We start from the raw sequence: 21,078 nt of genomic DNA on the forward strand, positions 1-21,078 counted from the left end.
ACCATATTTTATTTTCCCAATAATTTGCAACATAATATCAACATCTAAGAGAAAGGCTGTGTTGATTACATTTCCATAAGAAATTTCCAAACGGAGTGAGGGTAAACATTGTCTTGGAAAAATTGTTAAAAACGTTCCGTTGAGAGTTTGTGGTGTTATGTTTAATTTAAATAGTTTAGGGGGTAGCGAAGACTCTCAAGTATTTTTAGGGTTAGGTGGATAGAATCCCAATTTGACAAAGGGCCTAACTACAAAAAGTAGACGGCAAACCTTTTCAATTTAAAGAACATCATTGGACTGAACATGCAAATTATTATCTTCTCCTAATTTCAAAACTTCTCATAAATTTGGCGCCTTTTCCCACCATTATCACAAGCTTCCAGCAGAATCTTCATCTCAGAAACCCTAGCAGAAAAAGAAAACCAAAAATGGTTCTTCTCCAGAACAACCAAACCGCTTCTCGTAAACGTCCGGCGGTGAAATCCAAAACCGGATTTGTTCCTCCTTTTGCTCCGCCCGCCAAAATCCCCAAATCTGCTGAGGAAAATGTTCCACAAATAGCTTCGGAATCGGAAGCGCCAAAGTTAGGGAAATCACAAACCGTGAGTTCGACTGAGAAAATGATATCAGTTCTAGCGGATGCAGGCTGCACACTGATCAACCCGTCGGGTCCGCCATGTCTACCGTCCGACCTACATAAGCTTCGGAACAGTCTCAGCCGTCTCTTCTCATCCGATTCCTCTCTAAAGTCTGAGTTCGTTCAAGGCTTCTCGTCTTACATTAACTCTCCCGGTAATCTTCGCCGGTAAGGCTTCTCATCCGATTCATCTCATTTTACTAGTTATGAATTGGCGTAGAATTTTACAAGAAAAGTGTCACTTCTATATTGCACTATTAAGTAAATGTAAAGCATCATAGCGCGTCCATGGAAGCCTTACATCATCTTCTGAGGTTAAATTCTGAATCTTGAAAAATTTGAGGGTTATATAACTATGAAAACAAATAGGTTTATTAAGAAATAAGAAAGCTATAATTATATTGGAAGGAGTTATACACACAGCCAGTGTAAGGAACTTTCACACCATTAGGTCACTTTTACGTTGTAGCAGCTAACTTGTCTTATTTTCAAAATTATAAATTTCACATTTTAAGTAGGCGTACCTATAGATATTCTTTGGGTTATCTGATAGTGTAAAAATTTATTTACATCGAGGAGTGTATATAACTTAAACTCAATTTTGAATAAGACGGGACTTAAGTTGGGACAAAGGGAGCATTTTTTAAAAATTTAGTGTATGACAAAATTTCTTGAATCTATTTTACTATCTAGAACTTCCAAATTACCATCATCTTCATTTTAATTATTCGTCTTTCTTGTTGTATTATATATATTCCGAAATCATTCAACATATACCTAGAAATTTTCATAATTTGCATCTATATATGTTTCCTGTCGAATATTGTATTACTTGCTAAAAACACAGGCACATACTCTTGTGTTTAGTTTACTTGTTCTTTTTATATAGGATATCCGGAATTTAAAGATGAGTCCACCGGCTTATGTTGAATGCATCACCTTATGTTCTAAATGACAAGTGTACTCTTTGATCACAAGCCAAAAAACATGGAACCACTCTAGCTTGTAACCGCCTACAAGATGTCTCAAGGGTGATGCATGGTTATTGACAAGGGACTGTGTATAGGAAATAGGGAAATGATAGATGCTGAATGCTATATTCCATACTTTGTCAGTTTTCATGGATAGGTTTTAGATTCATTCGTTATGAAGTCAGTGTCGATACATCTAACATTTTCCAATAAGTGGAACTCAAGAAGTAAAAGAGTTTTTTTGTGCATCTTGTAAACATTAGATGCTAATACAACTTCTGGTACTATATACTGTTAATTTGTTATCCAAATTAAGAAATAAATGCTCGAGAAAACTTCTCATCAGAATATCTAACTGTAGCAGCTATTTGATCACGACAGCATTATATCACCTTCAAGACGTGATGGACTTGGATCAGTACGAAGCGACAGTTTGACAAGAGTACTGCTACTGGTTCCTTCCATCCAGTCAGACATTCAAAACTTGCTGCTTGAAAAGCTTCCTGAGTATTTTGATGTGGACCCTGGTGGAAATGTTGGAGGGAGATCATCCTCTTTATGTCTTGAAGAAGACATAGCAAGGCTGATTCTGAACCAATTCCGGTGGCTTGACTTCCTTGTAGACTCAGAAATATTTACTGAAAAACTGTTTCAAGTATTATCTATTTGCCCGGTTCACTTGAAGAAGGAGATAATTGGGTCATTGCCTGAGATTATTGGGGAGAAAAACAACAAAACTGTCGTAGATTCGCTTCAGGAGATGCTTCAAGAGGATTCTTCCATTATTGTTCCCATGCTCGATTGTTTCTCTAACCTCCATTTGGATGATATGTTGCAAGAACAGGTTATTTTGTTGAACATGTATTAAAATCAATGGTCAATATGCTAAATATTGACTTTCACCAGAATAACACTTTCTTTTTCTGAAACTTGTAAAGGTCATTACAGTGGCGTTATCTTGTATCCGAACAATTGATGTGGAGCATATGCCCTACCTATTGAGATTCTTACTGCTTTTGGCTACGCCAGCCAATACTCGTAGGATTATTTCACACATCCGACAACAGCTCAAACTTGTTGGAGCATCGAATGTTTGGACCACACAGCAGAGTAAGATGAAGGGAAAGTCAATCGTCAACAATGCAGAAGCTTCAATACTTGATGCCTTGCGGACAAGCCTTCGATTTAATAAAGTGGGATTTACAATTTCATTGCCATATACTTGATAATATCATTGAGTCATTTGTCAGTAGGTATAAAATATTTACATCAGTTCTGCTCTTTATACATAGGTAATTTGCCAAGAGACATTGAATGAACTGAAAAGCCTTGAGAATGTTCAGAATCATAAGGTGATAGACATATGGTTGCTTATGCTTATATACATGAATAGCGAGCCTTTACAAAAGAGTGTTGAGAAGTTACTGAAGAAGAAAATTCTTGAGGGCTGTATAGTGGAAACAATGTTTGATCAATGTGTTTCTGGAAATAAGGATTTGGCTCAGGTATGGTTTACGCTTTGATATTTATCGCAGTGCTAAAGCTTACATTCCCATTTCCCGTGCGAGCTATATTACTGCAGTTTTGTCGTGTTGACTTATTATGCTCTATACTAGGATTATCTTCCTACCCTCCTTTCCATAACTGAGTACTTACTGGCTTGCAAAGAAGCCAAAGCCCGGGAATTCGGCATTCACATGTACACATATCTATTCAAAGAGCTTGTGGATAGTTATTCAAGACAAGAAGTAAGATTATCTTCTCAAGCATTTATTACATTGTTTCTCCTGATTTTGGAAGTAAATGCAAAAGGTTATCCTGCATGCCGTAGTTCTAATTGGTTGTTTTTTAAATGAAGGTCCTTGGAGCATTAATTACTCATGTGGGCTCTGGGATAAGTCATGAAGTGAGTTCTGCTTTGGATGTGTTGGTCCTCCTAGCCTCAAAGTACTCACAGGAGTTGATTCCACTATCTTCTCATATAACTGGTGTGCTTGTTGGTGCAGTATTGATGCTGACTAGACTAGGAAATTTCGCATAAGGTTTAGCTATATGCTTATTTTGGTGCTTCTTTTCAGGTATCCTAGATTACTTGGAGACATTTAGTGTTGAAAACCTGCATAAGGTTGGTGGTGCGATCAACCGTGCTTCTCTTGGCATCATGATTTAAGCCATTTCCTGGCTTGTCTTTGAGCAACACCTTTTACGTTACAGGTGTATGAAGCTTTCAGTCTTCTGGCATTTTCTGCTCAAGTAAGTACAGCGTCCTTTGGATCTCCTATTTCGAATGAGCTACTAGTGATTGTGAGAAAGCAGGTAAATGGACACTATGACACTCTCTAGTATTTATGACAGCGTCATTCTTTTGAGTCACAATGACAACTTATGCTCTTTAAATCGTCTGGCAGCTGAGTAGTCCTGATCTCATTTATAAGAAGATGGGCTTAATTGGCACTCTCAAGATAGTCTCCTACCTTGGGGATGCAAAAGCTACAAAGCAACTTTCATCATCTCAGGTAGCCTGCTCATGTTTGAGACAACTTTATCTTATTCCAAGTGGTCATATTAAAAGACATATGTTGCAGTATTTTGAACCTTGTATTGTCTGACGTTGTTCCAATATTTTGTTGCTGAAGTTTGTCTTTCTGATTTCCATTAGTGGCCCTGTATGTCAGTTTATGCACTAGCTAATCACTCATTTAATAGTTATGTTGTGTAGTCATCTCAATAGGAAGGCCTACTGATAGAAATTAGAAGACAAAATTCAGCAATAAATTCGAAGCAGGACCAGACTCCTAATTTGTAATGAGGCTCAAAATTATTTTGTAGCATTCCAACGTATACCATTCACTGCATACCATTATTATACTACTTAAACAACTTTTAAGAATTCAAATTTATTTAGCTATTCTAAAATTTGAATTTCGATGTGATGTTTTCTCTATCAAATTAACTTTTCAGCTATTACTTTAATATTTTCTTCCAATACAACTAATATAGTAGACAAGTCTATTAACATTTTTTAAACTTCTTATCCAGGCAAATAGCATATAAAATGGAACTAAGGAGTACAATTGTTAGTGTTTATAGTAGTAATACGGACTATGAGAATTCAGTAATGGAGTTCTAGTAGTAGTAAGAGACTTGCAGAAAAAGGCGGGACATATGAAAATGTACTGGCTACATGCGGTTTCTACTCAGATATGCTATATTGCGAGATTATTGTGCTTTGCTGAATACCTTAAATCTGTCTGCTAGCGTTCTAGGTTTTCAACGTGTTACAATAATGCCTATAGCGGAAGTCATTTTATTGCGAGTTCTCTTCTATGTCTGTATCATAGTTGATAATTTCCCTTTATTATTACTGGTAAACATTTTTGTCACCTAAAAGCTCCTAAGTCTATTTTCAAAGTGAGGTGTTATTTTAGAACATGATAAGTATAGGTATATATCATCATTAAAGTGCTTGGTAATATTCACTTTTAACCTTCACAATTTTGATGATTAATGAGAGTGACTGTGCTGATCGTATTTCAATACAAAAATTACTGAACCATAATGATATTTGATATTTTCCTCAAGTTACTAGATTTTAAGCTGCGTGTTTCTTCACATCGGTTTCAGGAGTTGTCTTATTTTATTTCTAGGGTGTATTTCGTTGAATTAATTTGTCATGTTGTATTTCCATATTTTCTTCGTCATGATATTTCAGATATTTGAGCTATCATTTAAACATTGTCATGCCGTAGTTCCTTTATTATGATACTTCTCAATTTATGAGGTTTGGTTTAGAAATCAAATTACGAGGAAGCTTTGGAGCTTTTGGAAACATCAATGAACTCTTGCAAGCAGCTTCCACTTCCATTAGTTATGTTCTATGATGAACTGGCTTTAACATTGAAGAAAAAGGCACTTCATCCAGCCATAGTAGAATGGTAAGCACATGATTATCACCAAAAATCCATATTATAGTACATAACACGTGCATTGCTCTCAGGACAAGCAAACATGTTGGGGACTTCGAATCAAAGTTTTTGTGTGACCTCGACGGTGGGGAGCTTATGGTCAAAGAGTTATATTGTGGTTTGGAAGGTATGCTTCACACGTGCATTCCAGAAACTTCACTAGCAGTTTCCATTAAATAATCATCAAATGAAGTTTTAATTTCTGTTTATAAGTGCAGGGGATTTATGGATGAACCTCGATGGAGACATATCTCCTATATGTCTGAATATCTTGCCACTTGTATCCTCTTCATTGCGGTAATTTTGTAATCAATCTCCTTTATGTTACTGCTTGAAAAGTTTATACATCATTATGTGCTGAATTTCGATTAATGAAACAAACAGAAATTAAAGATGTTACACGCCTACTTTTGCTTACTCCACTTTTACTAACTGGCTTTAAACTCTGAAGCCAGAGAATCACTAGCTTATCCAGGGGATCTTGATCTTTTGATAACCAGGTTACCAGGGGTTTGGAATTAAAATGGTCGATCTGAAAGAATTTGATGCAACATTATTTGCTGTCTTAGTCTTAGCTTCACTCAGATAGAATCCTGTCTCCCTTCTCCCCTCCATCTCCTATATCTTCCATGTGTCTCTCCTATTTTCCTGCTTCCTGTCCTTTTCTATCCTGATCAACCTCACCCTAGAACCTGAACAAATTACTAACTGAAACATATTTGTTCATACTGAAATGGAATAAATCTTCAAAGGCATATTAGGATGAGGTCTTTGAGTAATTTTGTTAATGCAAAGATTGGGTGGATGGTTCTGATGGAGGACCATTTCAGGAATTTCTCATCAAATTCTGTTGTTGCACTTGGGAATACCATTATTGCCATCGTTCATTTTTTCTGAAATATGCTAAAAAGGTGCTAGGAGATATTTTGTTGCACTTCAAGGACATTTCCTGAGGTTAGAGGGAAGTCTGACATTTACAGAAATTGTTGAGTGACTTTAATTTAGCCATATACATCTGTCAGTTAATCCTACTGCTCTCTTTTAACTCATGGAATGAAATTTTGCCAATAGAATGCGGCCAGGAGGTGTTTCATTGCACCTTGAAGATGTTGTATGGGGCTTGAGGAAAACTTTGACATTTACACCAATATTGCAGTGTCTTTGATTAAATTTCTCCTGATACTCCTTTCTTGCTCATAAATGAATTTCTGTTATATTTCTATCCAGAGTCAAAATCACCTGTAAACAACCTTGGACTTATAATTATCCTGAGATAGATGTATGTTCTGGTAACATTTCTGCCTGTTAGTGTTGTTGTTCTGCATAGATGGTCACATATTATATGACTCATGCAGGGCTGCTTCATCACTGCAAATTCTTCCTGCAAACTTTGTTTTGCTGTCTTCAGTAAGTATACAATTCTTCAAAAACTGCATCCTCTAAATCCTTGAATGTTCTATGTTTGATCTCATTGCTATGTCAGACTGAGAGGTTGGCAAATCAAGGATCTCTTGCAGGAATTGATGCACTTCTTGGCTGTCCTATACACCTTCCTTCCTCTAAGGTGGGATTCAGTACCTTCCCAGTTACTCTTATAAACCATTTCAATCACACCCACTGCGAAATTAGTTGCGATCAACTGTATGATCCTTTGTATCCATTCCTTTAACTTATATGATCAAAATGAAATTTGCCTTTAGCTTGTGATCATCCTCCCACTTCGTAATCTCTGTAATTGTAAATAATCAAAGGGCCAATGTCTAAGCAATATATACAAATCAGGTTAGTCATCTACTACATGAGATAATTATAAGTTAATAAAAGATTAGCATCTATTAATAGCTGGCAGGAGATAGTTCACATCATCATCTAATTTTGGAGATGAAAAGACGTGCCTGCATTAGTGCTCTAAACTGCACTTTTTGGAAATTTTGACTATGGATTAAAAATTATTTAAATAAACATAAAGGTGGAGAAATGAGGTTTAAATCACCTCTATGTCCCAAATTGGGGTGGGCATATTATTGCTCATTTTCAACCACCTATTTTATTTTGAATGTCATGTTGGACTTTTACATGCTTTAATGTCTTAGGCAATGACTTTGTAGAATAGTGAATAAGGTAATTTGAAATATGCATGATATTAGTAAATGAATTATGAATAAGCTGGGTTGTTGTTGAATTATGAATAAGCTGAAAACAGTATTTTGAGGATATGGCTTTGTTGGCTGATATCCCTGGTGTACAAAAATGGTATAGACAGGTGGGCCAAAGTAGAGTGATGGACTAAATTTTGACTTCTTGCGATGTTGAAAAGTGAAAAGTTGATACTGAATACACTTTATTATATGTAGTAAGAGGTGGCTAAGTACCATTTTGAGGAAGTGGATGGTACTTAGGCATGACCAACGGAAACTGTGACTCCCATGCTCCTATTGTCTGTGATAATAATTCTCATTTTGAGGCTTGCTTAATGTTCAACAATCTTTTCTCCACAAACTTCACTACATAATAATCTCGTAAGTTTCATGAAGTCAGATCCATTGAACAAATTCAATCCAAACTGTGATATTATGTTTTGAAAACATATTAAGTGTTCTTATATTAATTTAAACTTTTAGAGGATCTGGAAGTATACAGTTTAGTGTGTGATGTCAAAAAAGTCAAACGTCTTCGTTTGAGTACCATCATCTTTTGTTAAAATTCTTTTTTGTGTTTGGTCTAAGACTCTAAGGAAAATAAATTAGCTTGCATATACTGCCATCATACAGGTTAAATGTATAAATTTGTTTTCTCTAATAAGTTAAGCTTTTAGAGAAGGTAGTTCACTCAACTCAATCTATGTTCCCTGCCCAACTAACTTAATTACCAACATCATCACGATATGTTAGTCAAACTAACTCTTTAATGTTTCTTCTTTAACAAATTAAGTTAAATTGACTCAATTGTCAAGGCAAGGTTGGAAAATCAGTCTAACCTTATTTTGTTCATCCATGGACCAGGTTCAATAAGCTTTAATCAAGTTGTGGATTGGGTTTTCCTTATGGAGCACACCTAATCTCATAACAAAATGGAATAGTAAATTATACAAATCATATGTTTAAGCTTGCTTTGCATCTTCCATAAAAACCAGGCCTTTCTATGCTGAAACTAGGTTGAAAAGGGGGTAGGTAAAAGGCGTTGGGTGGGCTCTTCAGCCCATGGAGAGGCCTGTGTGTGATCTTTGAGCCTAGTGCCAACTAGCACTGGCTTGCTTTGCAACATAAGCATGTTCCAAGTAATTTGATTCAAGCGTCGTTTGGAGAGAATGAAATATGAGAGCTTTTGAAGATGTTGCAATGAACTTTGAACAATTGAGGAATAGCCTTTATGCCTTATTTCTTTTTGGTGTACCCGTGAGATTCCTTTATGTATAGAAGATTGGATGTCATTAGTAGAGAACCATATCTTTTTGTAGGGTCTCTATGCTTTTGGTATACTTCTTGTACGTTTTTATGCCCATATTGTTAATAAAATTATTACGTTATAAGAAAAATACCATGTGTATATGACTTCCTCCCTTTGAAACTGAATGTCCAATTTTCTTTTTTCACGCTGTGCCCACCCCTAATAATGATCACATTTTTGAAAGATAAGTTTCCAAACATACTGCACTGATTAAAAAGTTATCGAACATACTGCACTTGATAAAAATTTATATTGCTCTCACATTTACTCTTTCAAATGAAACTTTCTCTATTCTATTTTCGAAAAACAAAAAAAAGGTCAATATATGGCCATATCTCTCATTAACAATGTACTATTCGTGTTTTCAACAATCGCTTGATAAATTGCAAAATCAAATTAAGAATTTCACTTTGCAATAGACTATAGAGGGCATAATAGTTCAAAATTGATCCGCTCTGGCTTCAAATGCCTCGCGCTTCCACTGTTATTTCAAATTTGATTTGTACCCCATTTATTTTGTATGACCTGTATATTGAGTATTCACTTCTGTAAGATGCATTTACATATTAAAAAAAAATGTTACTTGGCAGTTTATAGGCGTATGACTAAAACTATTCAGGCTTATACTTGCTGCATGCTTCTCCGTGTGCTAATAATCTCCATTTTATTTGTGTCAGTTCTTCTCTCAACCACTTTGGGGCTCTTTAAGTGGAAAGCAAAAGCAAATCATTATCTTGTCATTGTACTATGCTGCCAATTGGCTGCGGGAACTGGTAGGTATTGTTGACAATTTCGCCAATGTGTTGTAGGTGAGTTATATTATGTTTAAGCATGCTATCTGACTTCTCGGGTATATTATGTAGCTCAATGCCTTTTGTACTCAAGCTGTCAATGAATGTGATGCATTCAGTCAAGCAACAAGAGAGGAGATAACTCTTAAACTATTTAAGCGGTTGAGGAACCTCGTGTATGTGCTCATGTACTTTTCCAGTATGCCATGCATGATATATTTTTGAGCCCTGCATGTTTTGAGGACCCTTTTTGACCTCCTAACTAGTTATCAACTCTGTTCATCTTCATGCATCTTTGTCACAAACAACTCATAAAGGAGGATTATCTGTTTCCCAGATCCCATTCACCTTTAAAAGTGAAAGGAAATGGTTTGTCCCTGTATTGTAAAATGGGCACCCACTAGTTTCTTTGAATTTTCTGTTAGCTATCAGAGTAAGATATAACCCACTCCTGTACAAGGTAATATTTGCTTAACTTATATTATCTGGGTTGCTCTGATGGTAAGCACCCTCCACTTCCAACCAAGAGGTTGTGAGTTCGAGTCACCCCAAGAGCAAGGTGGGGAGTTCTTGGAGGGAAGGATGCCGAGGGTCATTTTGGAAACAGCCTCTCTACCCCAGGGTAGGGGTAAGGTCTGCGTACACACTACCCTCCCCAGACCCCACTGGTGGGATTATACTGGGTTGTTGTTGTTGTTGTTGTATATTATCTGTGTCTTCACTTGTTGCAGAGTGATTTGAAACAGTTCTATAAAAATCTTCCTTCTTACAGGTTACAGGATTTATAAATTTTTAACAATACATCTTACAAATGAATGGCCTTCATTCTGTATTCATTTTATGCTTTGATTCAACAAATGTGAGGCCTGGCTGGATGTGTTATCTTTCTATTGTAAACTTCCTTAATGTGTTTTCTATGAGAAGGAACCCTGGAGTTCATTCTCTCTAGCAACTTTACCCTGCAATATTCATATGCATCATCAACTGCATGATAACTAACCCATGAGTCAGTTTTTTCTCAATAAAGAATCATGCTGTGACAACAGAACTTCATAAAGCTAACAAAGGTTTATTAATGCAGATTCCTGGAGAGCTTGCTAAACAGTTCCCTCAGACAGTGCTCCTTTTCTTTACCTGAACTCCAACCTCATCTGGAGTCCTTGTCACTGAACCAGCTTGATCATAATAGAGTTCAGGAGATTAAGAATGAGCATGGTAATGGGAATGGTGGTTTATCACAAAAGAAGAAGAAAGAGAAAAAGACCAGCCAAGCACCACTTACTGATGGAAAACTTAGGCAGCCAACCATCATGGATGTTCTAAGGAAATCAGGTGCAGTTCCAAGCCAAGAACCAAGCGTGAGTCCTTCTGGAACGTGTTCTAAAGGTAGCGTACCTGAGTCATCAGGGAATCAACCACGTAATTCTAATGTACCAGCAAATATAGATGTTTCTACCACTGTGGAGCATGTGGAAGCACAAAGATACAAATTCAGGCCTCTTTTGCTGGAATGCTTTGCCATCTTAGCTTTTCAGAAGGTAGTACTAGTGTCTCTAATGAGTTCCTTCCTTTCACTGTCTAAATGGGTTTTGATTTGAGCTAGCCAGTGCCTGAAGTATATGGGTCTTTTCGCTGGTGTCACTCTTTTAAATCCCTTTTCAGCCAATGCATAACCTTCGTTTGGTTTTCCTTTTATTTCCTGGCCATTCTATCTGGACATTGCGGGCTCGGTATTTCTTACATCTCAGGGCTTCATTTAAAGTCTTCTGCACTGCCCCATCTGGAGAAAACATGTTTCCACCGCTGAGGTGTTACTTTTCTGGTGGTATCATCTTGATACTTATCCTTTATTTGACTATTGAACTGTATCTAGCTTCTTGAATCAAGGTTCTTTATCAAGTGTCTAAATAATGAAGAAGATAATTGAGAGTTACTTACCATGAATACAACCCTTAGGCATTTTTATGATTTCTTCCGTTTCACAAATTTTTCTTGAGCACAAAATGCTTTTAGTAGCACGATAGAGTATTGACAAAGCGACATCAGCTGCACATAGAACTTTAAGAACGCCTTTCCAGAACAAAAGAATTAGTTGTGTGATGAAAGATTTAGGAGTTATCTTATTTGAATTATTTTATCTGATTTGAGCAATGTTTATCAAATGATATTCAATGTCTCTAATCAAAACAATTTCATTAATTGCTTAGTATTTGGTTGTCTTGTGTGAGAATATCGCCTTTTGAACTAATAGCCACAGTATTACTCTGATGAAAGTAGTTATTATTGTACTGATTATTGAATGAACACATCCAAATAATCAGAACTAGTTTTCTGACCAAATCCATATATGCTTTTGCTCTGATTATTAGTTGATTGATTGGTCTACTAACTCAGCCCTTACTCTTGTGATCAGTTGATAGATTTCATTGCTAACTTGCATCTTTCTTTCCTTCCGTTCTTACCTTCCCTTGTTCTAATTTGCAACGGAAAAGTAACATATCTTTCTTCGGTCATTAGTCCTTTGAGGCACAACTCTAGTGCTATTTTGACAATTTATGCAATAACTTTTTTCCTTCAATTAAGAGTAATAAAAAAGAGAGGAGATTCTTGTGAACTGATAGACAATTCTGATATTAAGTTGACACTTGATATCTCTTTGCATTGTGTAAATTCACATAATAGCTGCCAGAAATCATTGCTGGCCTGTACAGCGTTTTTAACTTGTTTAAGTATGGTTTTTCAACGCAGACTCAGGATTCCTGCTGTGCAGATCCCGCTTCTGAGGTATTTAATGAGCTCCTTTAGTCATGCCCTCTTCATTAGGGTATATGAACCTCTCATGGACGTGTTCAGTTCTTTTTTCCTTTTTAATATGTTTAAATTTATAATATTGTGAAATTTGTGCATAAATTCAAATGTACTTATATTTAAACTTTCATCTTTGAGAATATCTAACTCCCTTGTGGTTCCAGTTGCCCCTTTGTCTATATATTCTGCGGGATCTAAACAGAAAGCTGGACTACTTCAGTCCACGAAGGCATATATTGGTTAGGCGCATGAGTGTTCCTCCTGCATTTGGTGAGATGAAAGTAATAGAGTTCATAAGCAAAATTCAGCCACTATTTCCTTCTCTTAGAAGGCACTTGGATTCTGCAGTATCTGGTGTTGGAGCTGGTATTACAGCAGACTTTGTTGAATGCCTTGCCCAAAAAAAAAAGCCAAATTTTGATATCTTACACAGAGTTTATGCAGATACAGAGATATGCCCAGATCATTGGAAAACTCATTCTGCCTTTGCTGGAAATCCTGATATACCCAATATTACAATCATTAGACCATCAGTTTCGAGATTTGTCATAAAAGAGACACTTCAATGCTTTGGCAAGGTAAAATATCTCGCTCCTACTCTTCCCCTCTATAAAACAAAAACTAAAAGAAATTGTTTGGGGGGGGGGGGGGGTAAATTTTTCTTTTTCCTTACTAGATTTCTGATCAAATTTGTATCTCTTGTTTCCTTTTCTTTCACCCCAATTACAGATGCTAAACATTCCGGATGTTCAGAGAGACAAGTCAGTACTTTCGGATCTTCTGGAGGCATTCCAGCCAATCAGCATGACAGACTGCTTTTTCCAAGGCATGCAATTGATTCCGTCACCAGGAGACATAGGTTATTTATTTGCTGGTGCATATTCATTCGTGGGGACTATCTTTGATTCAGGTATGCCACTTATGAATTTGTTCTTTTGGTTCACATATTTCTTTCATTTATCAAGGAAGAATATGTTAGTCTCTACCACTTGACTTTTTTCCTTGCAGCACGTGCTGTCTCATTTGCTTTGGCATCCGAAGTATTGTTAAGCTTAGTATCAGTACTTGCCTCTATCCGAACTATCCTAGATAACGATCTCGATGATATTGGAAAAGATATTCGCACAGGTTTTTCGAAAGAGCTACTTTCTTTTCTGTCCAAGAAGCTGGGAACTTTTGCTTACACACTTTTGATGCAAAAGTGTGATGGCGTTAATGACATTGAGGATGGTCAGAAAGTCAAAGTATGTTAATCTAGTTTCTCCAGCAAACATCAACTATCGTGTTTCTTGAATGACAGCTGACCGTACAATATATTTTCTTCGGGTTGCTAGTTTGATTAATTTTTAATTGCAGGCAGAGGTCATTCAAAAGCTTTTGCGAATTTACTTGGAAAATTGCGAGTCCACTTCCGATTCCCTAAGTGAACTTGCATGCTCTGTTTTGCCCCAGGTGCATATATTAGGTGGTTTACATAGTGATGCTTAGACAGATCATTTGTCGTGATTGAACCAAATGTGAAAACATTGCTAAATATTTCACATATTGCACCAAAAGTTCTGCTGTGAGCTTATCTCTTAAACTTTCCCTAAATTTGTAAAATATTGCATCAAAACCTTCTGCTGCGAGATATTTGTTATGCAATAGGGCTTGAAGTTCAAAAAGTATTCATAACCCCCTTTAGTCTTTAAAAGTAAGCTTAAACTACATGACTACTATGTACTTGTTTAATACACTTAGGTAATGCTTGTAATGGAGAAAATAATCTCCACATAAAATTCAACATTGTTTTATACAATGTTTGGTTTGAATTTTCTTTTCCACATAAAAATTAGTATAATGCATTAGAATGTTTGGTTTCAAATTTTCTTTTCTGCATAACGGAAGCTCGCATAAGCAGAGGCGGAGCTAGCCCATCGAGTATGGGTTCGACCGAACCCAGTCACTTTGGTCCAATCCATGTATTTGTCTTAAAAAATCTATTGAATATGTACAAATTATTAATTTAGAGTCCATTAACTTAAAAGGATTAGAACCCCGAACCCATAAGCTTCAAATCCTAGCTCCGCCTCTGCGCATAAGCTATGCGGGAATATATGTATTATTTTATGCTTGATAGAATGTGGAATAAGAATGCAGAGATTAGTAGCACATGGATAATCACTAAATGACAAAAATAAACCTTCATGTAATAACCAAAATAACTATCCGTGCATTACAGTCCCTACATTACTAATCCCTGCATAACTTGTTTCTAAGCCAAACGACCCCTCCAAACGACCCCTCATGTATTAGACTATTAGTTACTTTTACTTCTTCAATTACACTAGCATAACAACAACACCACCAACAAACCCAACGAAATCCCACAAGTAGGGTTTGGGGAGGGTAGTGTGTACGCATACCTTACCCCTACCTTGAGAAGGTAGTGAGGTTGTAATCTGCAGACCCTCGGCTCAAAGAAGACGAAAAAAGAAGCAGTAGCAACAAGCAATAACACCAACAATCCAATAAGTTCAGTTACAGTAGCATGCTATGTTGATTTTCTGCCTGAATCTCATACTATTTGAAGCTCACTAGTAACGAAGATGCAATAAAATGTACTTCCCTATTTGAAATGTCAGTAAATATATCTCAGTTAATTGATTGCTGTTATTTATGAGTCAATTGGCTTGTTGAGTCTTCAGAGTTTATCTATGTTAGGCAGACTTGGGTGGTGACTGGTATGGTTGTCTACTGGACAAGTGGACATGGTTTTGACCAAGGATCTTTACCCTTTAAAATCAATCTAGAGAGTGTATGCATGCCCTACTTTTTTGGCAGATCAGGGGTCTCGGTAAAGTTTTAATACCAGGAGATACACATGGCCAAGTGCATTTACATTGTTGATTGCTTCAAACGTATTGGAAAAATTATGAAAGTAGCAATACCCAATTTGCATATTAAGTGGCAAGATTTGAATGTGTATGGACATTAATAATTTAAGAACTGAAATTCAATGTCTTTGAATGTTTCTTATATATATATATATGTGTGTGCGTGTGTGTTAAGAAACAATAACCTCAGTTCTAACTTTATAATTGTTTACTCTAGAGAATGGTAATTGTGAAAATGTTGGCATTTAATTTGCTTAGTGGTCTGTGAGCGTGATACTCGGCAAACCCTCAATTTAATCGTATTTTGTTTATATGTCAGGTTTCATCACGCAAATCTGCAGTGGAAGATGGCTCTTGTTTTCCTACTCTATGTCCTGCAACATTTTGCATTTGGTACCGGGTAATGGTAAGATTACCACTATGCACTCAATTCTGTGTGCATTATTGCACGTGGAGATTATATGCGCGCTAAACAAGATGTTTACTGAAGATGATTTAATGGTGCAGCATGAAGAGAACCTTGCTATGATTAATCGCTTGGTGGGTACCTAAATCTTGTATGCTATTTAGAAGCTACACGTCAACTGATGGAACTTCCATGATAAAAATATAATTTACCTGCTTAGGTCAAGGAAATTTCACTGCTGGAGAAAGCCAGGGGTGGTGTTGAGATGGAAGATGTCAAATGCCTTCTGAAGAAACTACAACAATCTGTTAATGTGGTTGTATCTTTAGTCAACATGTGCAAGACTCACGATAAGGTGGTTATCTTGCTTTAAATTTCTTATTTTAATTGCCACTCAGCTTTCTTATTCCGACAAAATTGGTGTTGACTAATAGGTCAACGTCCGTGCAATTGCTGTCAAGTTTGGTGGGAAGTTTGTTGACTCTTTCCTCAAAGGTACTTACCTCTATCATGGGTCAGGGTACAAGGACCTCTTTTTTTCAGTTAAGGGAGGGTGATTTCTTCTGCCTCATCTTTGTGATTTTAACGAAATATGACGTATTGAAATTAACAAATGTCTTCAGCTTTTGATTTCTTACAGGGGCAATTTGAATTGCAGCGCGAGCATATAATTCAGATGGTAAGATGAGTGAATTACTGGCTTGAACCATCATAGATGCTAAAAACCTGACTTTAGATTAAGGAGTCTCTATATTTATTAGGTTAGAGAGCTTCAGATGGCAACGAGAACTATACAGACGCTGTGTTCAGAAGCAAAGGTTTGACAGAAATCCCATATGCTTTTGTCAGTCTATACGCTCATTTGTTGCGGCCTAGACATCTTTTTGTACTATCATTTGTGCTTTCTTTTCTTTCTGGCAGGGCATGAAACAAACAACAATAACCAGCAAAATCCCAATCACCAAGAGATCTATGGAGCGGTTCTTGTTTCGTGTCAAGGAACTTCTTCACTCAACGTCAAGTGGATGCACTTTTTGGATGGGTATTTTTCCCTTGTATTTACCGACCTGTTATTGTAATCAGATAGCTGATCAAATGATGGTTTATAATATTATTCTATGTGCTAATAAAGTTTTATTTTTTATTTTTAATGATTTAAAAGCCAAAATCTTTCCATGTTCAATACATGCACGTATTTGTTTTATCTAATAGTATCAATTTCTAATCTGGGAGAACTTAAAGACTGGCCCATTCGGTGGCTTTCGCGGTCTCCCTCGTCGCATCTGTTACATTCATTGGAACCTATGCCAAAATGATGCAAGGAGAAATTTCTTTTTAAAGCTGAGGGTGTGGTGGTCCTTTTTCAGATTTAGAATAGTATAATGCTCAAGTTTTATGCTTCTGGTGTCCCCACATATATGTGGAAGTTTGTTAACAATTCTGCTGCATCAATAGCTAGCTTTGTCTACTCATAGAAGTTCTTGATGCTTCAGGCTTAAATTTGTGCAGTCCAAATGTATCTGAATTTCATCCTCACATGTGTTGATTGCTTTAACCCGTTTCTTCATTTTGGCAGGCAATCTAAAGCATAAAAATTTGATGGGGGATGTAGTAAGCTCCCAAGCATATATAGATGATCAAAATGACAATATGGACAATGTTTCTATGGAAGATATGGTTATAGATGAACCCACAGATATTGCTGGTGAATGAGGACCTCATTAATTCAAGCAACAAGAGCTGACCTAAAAAATATCCGACACAGCCAGAGCTGACTCAAGACAATTATGTGAGCGCTATTGATTTCTAACTCTTATGTGTGATGTGCGTGATCGGTGGGTGACTAGATCCTTAGGGACTTTCCCATCCTTTTTTATTACGACTCTTCATTTGCTGTGGATTCCATCCCTCATACCTCATGCTTGGTTCCCAATCTGAGAAATGATGAAATAGGCATGAATTCCGTAATTTACTGCCCCATATGACGTTTGAAAGAAAGAGGTAGTGAGGAACTATTATATTATTATAGTTTGAGAAGTCAAAACAGTTTTTTATCTGAATGTAACATCTCAAACATGTCTTAAAATATTTAAACTATAAGAAAATATACTTAACTGTACTTTTAGTATAGTTTGTAAATATGTAGGATTGAGTTTTATTCAAAATTAAGAATTTGATATCCGAATTTAGTCAAGAAATTGGATGCCTTGACTCTTGTAATTGTAAATTGCCTATGCCCTCTGAAACATTAGACTGTTTGTGCCTCTAGACTAAACAATGGAATAATCTGACGATTCTTTCGTGTATTTGCTGGTATGCACATCTTACAGATCAGCCTTGGGAAGAACTGTTATGGTTTAGCCCTTATTGCTGTGTTGCAATCAGGGATTGTTGGCAATATTTTTTACATGGAAATTATAAAATGGGCTTCCCCTAGGTTTCACACCAGCAGCTTGCATCTATTGTTTGAAAGCTTCTGCACAGTGTCCTTTTGATACATGCTCCATGCTCCTATGTGGATAAGTTGTAATTAGCCATCATTATCGAAGTTTGCTCGATTCCTCTGGCTCTTGTAATTTTCTGAATGCCTTTGACATGGATAATGTGGAAACACCTTTTTCCCCCCTAGAAAATTTGGCGACTAATTAGCATGTGCTGGATTCTTAGTGACTTGATATTGCGCTTGAGAATTGTGCATCCACGTAACCTCCTTGAACCCATATATTAGATCTAAGATGGTCAGAGCTGTTCATACCAACGTGCCAAACGAAGAATGCCAGAAGCTAAGTGTGTATTAAACTGTAAATGTAGTAGTAATGATGAAAAACCAAAGGTTGTGGTTCCTCCCTCTTTAACTAGAGGTCTTGGATTTGAGTTATGCATTTGGTAGAGAATGCTATACCCTCAATGCTGGATGGGAGACCAAAAAAAGTAAAAGATGAAAAAACCATGATCTCTTTCTCTACGGCACCAAGGTGCTCAAGAAAGGGAGCCTTTGTTGGTTATTTAGGTTTCCTCTTCCATTTCCCTTTTCACTGGCTAAAGTATAGTATCACCTTAGTTTTCAGTTTTGCGGCCTAATAGTTTATTGGTCATAATTTCTGTTCTGTAGGGGTAAACTGCCATTTTCACTTGTAAAGTTAATGGAAATTTATCACATAGTATAGTTGTATTTTTAAGAAGATAAAACAGCAAGTTTTTTTTAACTTATTTGTTTCATTCGAAAAAAACAAACTATTTGTTCCATCGACCAATAATGTGATACTTCTCTTTTTGACTTAACCCAGCCGTATTCAATTGGTTTATACGAGATTATGCGAATTTAAAACAAGCAAACTTCAGATTTCTCCTATTTATAATATTTAGTTGCATTATTTATTTATGGATTCTTGTCGGTTGTGATTTAATTGTAACTAATTCATTCACATCTCAATTTTAATGAGTTCTCACTGTTGAGCTGACAAAAAAGGTCAAGAAGAAGAAACATTTTTCCATTTATAAAGAACTTGCATTGTTTTGGGAATAGATTGGTTTGCTTTACTAGTAATTGAAAGAGAAATAGAACTAGCAACAGAGAACCATCAAGTTTTTAATTAATTCTAATGTCTATGTCAAACAACCAAGCAAAGGAGCCAATTGTTTATGTTCGGAAGAAAATCCGAAAGACCAAAAGAATAGAACAAGTAGTTGGTAATGTTGTTGCTTCCCCTTCTCATCAGGTATCTTTTCTTTGTCTTCCTTGTATATTTTTTTATGCGGTTCTAGATCTCTCACAAGCACAAAATCAATCCCCAGTTCTCACGATCTTTTAAAAATAAAAATTAAAAGGAAGAAATTCTTTTCTCCTCCCACTTTAGGCCCTAGACTATTGGGTCTTAATATGTCATAGCGATTGGGCCAAACAGTGGAATTATGAAGTACATCACTTTTAGCCTGCGGTCGAAACTATTCATGTCAGGTAGTAAAAGTATAATATTTTTTGTATATAACATACAAAAATATATATATATACAAATAAATAAATAAATATATTTTTCGATTATTATTTTGAGAGAGACTATACAATGTCATTTTTCTAACCAGAAGGATTCTATTGGTTAGACAAAATGAACGATTTTGGCTCAAAAAAGTTAATGAAAAATTAACTTAATTTGACGCCTAGCCAAGCGCTTAAACTTAAAACAGTTAGCGAATGTATAATATATATATATATATATATATATATATATATATATATATATATATATATATATATATATAAAATTCATATATGATATATGTATACTCATATATAATGATTGTATAATCTATGTATACTAGCTAAAAAAAGTAAAAAGTAAATTCGACCGGCTATTTGTATAAACATCGGCTCATTCTATGTCATCACACCATAGGGATCTTCATGGGCTACTACAAGAGCTACTTTTTGCCATCTTCATACTCATCTCCTACGATCTGATAACCAAATATTATGTAACTAATCAGTGTATAATGATAAGGCAGCAAAAGAGAAATATATTGAACTTGAACGAAAAGTTAACATAGTTTGTCAATTTAATTACATTGACGGACGGAGATAAAAAATTCACTATTTCGATGAGAATATAAAAGAGACCGTATAAAAATATTGAGATGAAATTCATTCTCAAAGAGATTCACAATAATGGCGGCTAATTTTGTCTTTCACATATTCTCTCTTTAAACTAAACTCTTTGAAAATCTGCATAGTGAATGGTGTCATATATTTTCATTTTACGATACTATTTGCATGTGAGACAGAGGCGGATGTAGTGTACTGATTACGGGTTCAACTGAACCCATAACTTTTGACGCGGAGTAAAAATTTGTATGTAAAATTATTTTAAAATTATAAAAATAGTAGATATGAACCCATAACTTTAAAAATTGAACCTATAGGATTTAAATCCTGGATCCGCTTCTGATGTGAGATGTATCTGATTTTCTCTATTTTATTGAAAAAAAAGTAAAATTTGCTTTTCCGTATATTTCCTTAACCACTTCTTATCCAAAGCAGTATGATACGCATTTGACATATGACTTTATTTATTTATTTATTTATTTATTTATTTTTAAAATTTGAGAGTGAAGCCACAATTTATCAAGAGTTTAGTTTTTTAATGAGGTGTTGCAAATGATGTTACATTAAACAATTAACA

General features: G+C 35.8%; 1 protein-coding gene across 2 annotated transcripts; it reads left to right on the plus strand.

Moving 5' to 3' along the window:
* The first annotated feature begins 222 nt into the window (after positions 1-222).
* On the plus strand, positions 223-18,029 carry LOC104107774 (uncharacterized). 2 transcript variants are annotated; one of them, XM_009616658.4, is made up of 31 exons: positions 229-805; positions 1,990-2,452; positions 2,547-2,801; positions 2,901-3,113; positions 3,225-3,356; positions 3,467-3,596; positions 3,687-3,733; positions 3,823-3,924; positions 4,017-4,124; positions 5,401-5,543; positions 5,606-5,700; positions 5,792-5,870; positions 6,929-6,980; positions 7,057-7,137; positions 9,698-9,793; positions 9,884-9,987; positions 10,893-11,349; positions 12,560-12,595; positions 12,784-12,985; positions 13,064-13,197; positions 13,349-13,529; positions 13,628-13,863; positions 13,976-14,071; positions 15,815-15,901; positions 16,003-16,035; positions 16,122-16,256; positions 16,336-16,396; positions 16,525-16,580; positions 16,663-16,719; positions 16,823-16,943; positions 17,478-18,029. In XM_009616658.4, exons 1-31 carry the CDS (start codon positions 429-431, stop codon positions 17,612-17,614), a joined length of 4,506 nt encoding a protein of 1,501 aa, XP_009614953.1. In that variant the 5' UTR covers positions 229-428; the 3' UTR covers positions 17,615-18,029. The 2 variants fall into 2 exon arrangements, 1 of the variants encoding a protein (XP_009614953.1); XR_011409677.1 differs by lacking the exon at positions 17,478-18,029 and having other exon boundaries at positions 223-805; positions 16,542-16,580; positions 16,823-16,864.
* The last annotated feature ends 3,049 nt before the right edge of the window (positions 18,030-21,078 follow it).

Source organism: Nicotiana tomentosiformis, chromosome 1 (assembly GCF_000390325.3).
Source record: "Nicotiana tomentosiformis chromosome 1, ASM39032v3, whole genome shotgun sequence".
Taxonomy (NCBI): Eukaryota; Viridiplantae; Streptophyta; class Magnoliopsida; order Solanales; family Solanaceae; genus Nicotiana; species Nicotiana tomentosiformis.